Here is a 6,575-nt window from a genome sequence, read left to right on the forward strand (position 1 = left end):
CTCCCCATTGGCCATATTGACGCCGCCGCAGCCTCCCACCGACACCGCCTCCACCTCTGCCGGTCAGCCGACGCGCTTCGCCCTTTTGCCACTGTTTTCGCGCTACTTTTCCAACAGCCATAATCGCGGACGGTAAGTCCTACCTCCCCGTCGCGCTTTTATTGTGTCAAGAAAAATATCGGAAAAATAGTGTCAAGAACGGCTGAAAACTGTATTTGTGAAATCACAACTAAGCATATTATAGGATGGTCATTTTAGTAGGTATGCAGATGGTTATTTTAATTGTTATGTGGGTGATTATTTTGATTGAATTGGATTTAGTTATATATAATTAAAATATGTTGGATGTTCAATTTATTAAGTATGCGAATGATTATTTTTATCTTTATGTGGATGGTTATTTTCATTATGGGTGAGCGACGCCGGTGGTGACGTGTGGCAAGTCAAGCAACAACAGTGAAGTGGGATGATTATTGATGAAGGTAGGCCGGGGATGGCAGCCGATTGCGAGAGAAAAGGGTATTGGAGTAAAATGTTTTGATAAATTAAGATTTGAGATGGTTATTTTTTTAGAATAATTGAGTGGGTTTTTTTATTTAAGTAATTTTTGAATATTTTTTTATTTTTTATATGTATTTGGGCCAAATTTAAAACCTATTGTACACATTGTCAATATTTTTCATTGTCTCCCTAGCAAAATTCTGTTTGTATACATAAAATAGAATTTAAACTTTGAAAATTTAATTAAACGAATAAATGAACTAAATATTCTATGAACTCTAATTTATTACAATAATATTTAAAAAATAAAAAAATCAGTTACAATAGTTTAAACTTATCTTATTTAATATTTATTAGTTGTCACGAAAATTAATAAATATTAAATAAGACGAATTTAAATTTTTTTTGTCTCTTTAATATTATCGAATTTATTAGGTATTACTATGTGCTTCTTTTAATTAAAGAAATTATAGATAACATGTCATCATCATAAATTTCCAGATATAAATATTTACGATTATTTTTTCCCTCAAGAAGTGCATTTTTCATCATTTTTATTTATTCAGGTGTAAATGTCATCAAATAAGAAATTGACGAGAGAACCGGCCCTACCAAGATTGCTATATAATTATATATAAACAATTCATTTTGATAATCATATCAATAACTAACTATACCAAATTAAAAGTAAAGAGATGTGTGTTTAGTGGAATCCATGACAAATTTAAAATACAAATTCCTTTAACTTTTAGGATATATCTAGTTGTCAAAACGAATGGTTTATTTAAATAATTTATTTATTTAAACAGTACGTGAATTTCTACCTATTTATTTACATACTATACTACTACATCAAAATCTTGAGGTAATAACCTGGATAATTAAATAACTATAGTTACAAACTAATTAAGTGAAATTAAAACGTGTGTTTGATTTGACAGAATAGAATTTAAAACGTGTGTTTGTCTTATATTTTCTTAGAATAAGCATAAATAAGTTGCCAAAATTACCATTTTTATTAAAATAATTAAGAGGGAGAGAGATAGAGGAAGGACAATTTAGAAATATGACGTTGTGAGAATATTTTGGTTTGAAGAATTTCATTAAGTTCGTGTCTTTGTAATCAAATATATTTTCCGTAATATTTTAGAATACAAACCAAATGCATCTAAAGTTATTAATTGATTTTCACATTTGTATAGCGTAAATAAATTGTGATTGATGAATATGATTCAAACTTTTCCCACTATTATTATATTGTTAACCCCATAATGCTATGAAATTAAAACTTAGAGTACGTTAGTATATATAAAACCAAATGAATAATAACTGGTCGTCTTTAATTTACGTTAGTTACTAATCAATCAATCTTTTAAATAACTAATTTAAATTGGTCGACTGGTCAGATCTTTACAAAAAATTATTAAAATTTGTTAGAGTTATAAAATTAAAAAAGTAAATTATAAACTTACTCTTATAGTAGAAATAATTACTCTATGATTTTATTCTTTCTCCTCCATTAATTCAAGGATATCCAAAGTGAACATTTGATCATAAAAAAAATTATAAGTGAATTTTTTCTTTAAAAAAGAAACTGAAGAAGTACTAGTATTATTATGAGTTTATTATGACAAGTAGGCATCCATTAAATAATAAAATATACATCGTGGCAAACAAGTATTTTGGATGAAAAGAAAAAGAAGTAACAATACTCGATTCCCCCCTTCCCCTAAATGTTTTAGAATTTTATCTAGAGGAGTGCTACACATACAAGTCTTTTTGACTTACAAGTCTTACAAGTTACTAGGCCTTTTAATGCATTATTTAACATTTTCTATTTTCAAAGCGCTACACTTAGAACGGTTCTTCTTTTTCTTCCTCTTCCTCTTCCTCTTTCTCTTCTTCTTCTTCTTCTTCTCTTCCTCTTCCTCTTCCTCTTCCTCTTTGTTTTTTTTTTCGATTTTCATAGTTTCTGAAATCAAGTTTTAAAATCGTTTTGAAGAAGAAGAAGCAGCAGAAGATGAGGAGAAAGAGAAAGAGATCTGAATTATGCAACGAATTTTGGGTGTATTTCTTAAATACTTTGGGTGTATTTTTCGTAATCCTTTTGGTGTATTTCTGTAATCCTTTTGAAGATAATGGAACTTCAGAAATACACCCAAACGATTACAGAAGTACACCCAAAATGATTACAGAAATACACCCAAACGGTTACAGGAATTTACCCAAACGATTATAGAAATACACCCAAAGGATTACAGAAAATACACCCAAAGAATTTAAAGAAATACACCCAAAATTTGTTAAAATACATCTTATGCATAATTCAGAACTCTTTCTCTTTCTCCTCCTCATTTTCTACTGCTTCTTCTTCTTCAAAAACGATTTCACCATGAAAAATCGAAAAAAAAAAAAAAGATAAAACAGAGAGAAAGAACGTAAATGAAGAAGAAGAGGAAGACGATGAAGAAGAACGTGCAGAAACGAAAAAGGAGAAGAAAGAAGAGTAAGAGGAAGAAGAACGTGCAGCAAGAAGAAGAAGAAGAAGGAGAAAGAGAAGGCAAGAAACGAAAGAAAAGAAGAAGGAGAAGACGAAGAGGAAGAAGAATGGTTCGAAGCGTGTTTTGAGCGTTAGTTTTAATTAAACTTGTAAGGCTTACGAGACTTAATCGCTTGTATGCCAAGAATTACTCTTTTATCTATAAGTAGGTGATGATCACAAATTACAATTTAATAAGGTAATCTGAAATTGATAGCAACAACAAACCATAAATGTTAGTGAGAGAATGTAAGGGAAAGAAGCAAAGTGATAAGGTTACGAAAGTGAGTACTGAGTAGTAAGTAGAGTGTAGTGTTTGCAACTACCAACAATTCCATAACCTTTGCGGTCAAATACACATGGTAGCTACGCTTGACGCTTATGCTTCTTCAAAGTCAATGCAATGCATCAACATCACCTTACCTGTTTCCACTTTGCCTTGTCTATTTTAACCTAACTTAGGTTACAAATTTTTATGTCATTTTTCTTCTCACATCAATTTATTGTCATAATATAAAAAGGAAAAAGATATAGTAACAATAAGTCAATAATAACAAGATAAATATTGTTATTAAAAAATTGCAAAAAAATTTCCTATTGGTCCTTCATGCTTTTCACTAGCTGCAAAAAACTACTGCTATCACAGACACGTAAATCCCTTCAATGACTAATATTAGTGCATTACACCAATTTAATTTATGTGGATTTCACATTGAATTTAATGAAAAGGGAGAATAAGTAAATTTATTTTTTTAAAAAAAGTAAAAGAAAAGAGAATGAATATAAATAACACATGTTGCAAAAAGCTACTGCCACCACAGACACGTAAATCTCTTCAATGACCAATATTAGTGTATTACATCAATTTTCTTTCTTATAGAAAATTAATTTATGTGAATTTCACATTGAATTTAATGAAAAGAAAATGCATATAAATAACACAATTTATCCCCAATTTTTTTTTTTTTTGGTTATCCTTTTCCCCTTTCTAGTTCCCCACTTACTCAATGTGGCATTGATAGCAATGATGAGTGCAGGTCTCAATCTCATGACTTAAAGCTATACGAGACTTCCATGCCCAAAAAGTGCAAAGTGCACACTTGTTCTTCACCAAATCATACATCCATTTTACATAACATAATGCCAAGCTCAGCTGTACCATACAGTGTTGCCATTCACAGTTTCACGCGCAAATATATGGACTTGTTTGCCAACTCTCATGCTAAGAATACACTTTATTGTACACAGTTTATCCATTCAAAAAAATCAACAAACAGTATTAGACTTCATAAAATATAAATACTTGCCGTATAAAATCGTATATCTCTGTATGTGATCATTTTTGTTATTATTTTTTTTACCTAATAATTAAGACTATGTATCACTTCTGAGAAATATCGCGTACTTAATTTTGTGCATAATGCGTATTCATCATTACCTCCAAGAGATGTGTTTAACGTAGTGTATAAGATTAGATGAATATAAATAGCCACACATTTCACTTTCTTTTGTCAATAGAGGCTAACCTCCAAATATCCACCGGTCAATAGCCAACAATAAATATTTAATCCTGTCGAAATTCACTTTTCAATGATTACAAAACTGACTACAAAATCAATATACACATTGTCACCAATAATTGAACCCAGAACATACTATTTAAACACCTTAAAAACAATACCATTTGTACTAGATTTCTTGGTTACAACTTACAAGCAACACTCTCTACTTAAAGTGCTACTATCATCACACTCAAAACTCGAGCTAAACTCCGAAGTCTTCAGTGTACTTTTTTCTAGGGTCAGAAAAGTCTTTAGAAAATTGACGATCTTTTTTGTAAAATGGATAATTTCCAAAACCGGCTGATGCATAGGCCATAGGGCCCATCGAAACATAAGACCTATAGATGGCCCATCACACTTTGCTGGCTGGTTCGATTACGCTGGATGAGAAAAGCTCAAAGCCCATAGAATTTATTATTTTTTGTCATCAATTTTGTTATTCTAGAAATACAACATACTTTTAGCTCGTACTTTTAAAAATTATTAATTAGCTGCTATCCAAAAACAACAAATTTTGCTAGCCTTCTAGCATTCCTCATGTTGAAATCCTCAACCGAAATGATCGTATCTATAGTAAAAGAATTACTTTTTTTTTTTAATAGTAAAACATAATCTTCAGATGTATAACATGAACCCTAAATTTAATTTGGAGCTCTCTTTCGGCAGTTAATAATAATAATAAACGAACACAATTACACAAAGTAAAAGCCATCATAAGTTAATTAAGAAAATCTTCAAGGCCCAATGCAATCAATTTCCTCATCAGAATATAGCATGTAGAACCTATTTACAATATCCAAACAAATTAGGAAATATACAAACAGTACAAAAATGGCCACCGGAAAAGTAATGCGTACCTAAACAGTGAAAGTGGCTATAGTTAAGAACTGGATTGATGAAAATGGCGTGTAGCAGATCACGCTAGCACCGGATGGTGAAACGACTTCAATTCTACATTTCTACTCCATAAGCTTCTGTAAGACCTTCCAATATCTCATGCAAGAAGGGTTCATGTGAATTGCCCGAATTACCCATCTCCAAGCACTATGAGAGGACTCTAATCTACCTGTGACGTTGGGTCCATCTTTTAACTGCCTTACAACCAAATGCATTTGAAAGTAGAGCTCTGCAGGCCTCATTACTGAGGAAAACCGTAGCAGAAATTAGATACTTCTTCTATGAAAAATGTAGCGTTAAATTAATGTAGATGATATTGAGATTCTATTAATTGGCAAGGAATCAAGCATTATATACATCCTAACTCAACCTCTCAATATTAGGCATTTGTTCTATAACTGCCTTGTGATAGAAATACAAACGCATTGGAAAACACAAACATGTTTGGAAAGAGACAAAAAAGTGTCTCTTGCACAAGGATAAAATTGTCGAATTTTTTGTCCACCCAAATCCGAAAGATAGTGTCTCACGTCACTGTATTCTATTTTAAGACTTTTACCAAAATATAAGCAATTTGACCTATTTGAACAAGTTGAGCCAATCAATGGTGCAAATTTTGGACACAAGCAACCAAATGTTTATTTCTCCATAATTCAATCCTCAAAACTTTAGTTTTCACATAAAGTGCAGAAAGCAAACCTGATGGCCAGGAATACCATTCAAGGCGAATGCTTCTGTCCCATTTGTCTTTTGCACCGAGGCTTCCTTCTGCTTGAGCAACCAATAAGGAGGCAAGAGGCAAAGAGATTGGCAAAAGCTCATGAAATCTGTTAAGACTATCAACAGCCCATGATAGGAGCATCGAACCGCCACACTGCCTGGCAAGCTCCATGCAGATAGCACCTATAGAAAACCAAGATGATCAGATGTCATCATGGACATCAATTGAAAAGGTCCTCTTGAACCCACTTAGACCCTATTTGGTGCCAACCTCTAGGTCTGATATTCAAATTAAATTATTCAAGAAACTGCCTAGTGTTTTAATGATAACAACATACAGTGTACAAAAGATGCTA

At 31.8% G+C, this 6,575-nt stretch overlaps 1 protein-coding gene across 6 annotated transcripts in view; it reads right to left on the minus strand.

Annotated features, from left to right (window-relative positions):
* Positions 3,053–6,575, minus strand: part of LOC107613017 (tetratricopeptide repeat protein SKI3) — a 12,500-nt gene continuing 8,977 nt past the window's right edge. For 4 of the 6 annotated variants that reach the window (XM_016314834.2, XM_016314835.2, XM_016314833.2 and 1 more), the window contains 2 exons: positions 6,199–6,402; positions 5,239–5,743 (listed from right to left, as the gene is read on the minus strand). In XM_016314834.2, the coding sequence (XP_016170320.1) occupies positions 5,562–5,743; positions 6,199–6,402 (386 nt within the window). In that variant the 3' untranslated portion in view covers positions 5,239–5,561. Of the gene's footprint in view, positions 4,983–5,226; positions 5,744–6,198; positions 6,403–6,575 lie in introns of those variants that run through there. The other 2 variants (XR_002351871.1, XR_001613903.2) reach the window with 2 other exon arrangements.

The sequence above is a fragment of the Arachis ipaensis genome, chromosome B08 (genome assembly GCF_000816755.2).
Source record: "Arachis ipaensis cultivar K30076 chromosome B08, Araip1.1, whole genome shotgun sequence".
NCBI classification, from domain to species: Eukaryota; Viridiplantae; Streptophyta; class Magnoliopsida; order Fabales; family Fabaceae; genus Arachis; species Arachis ipaensis.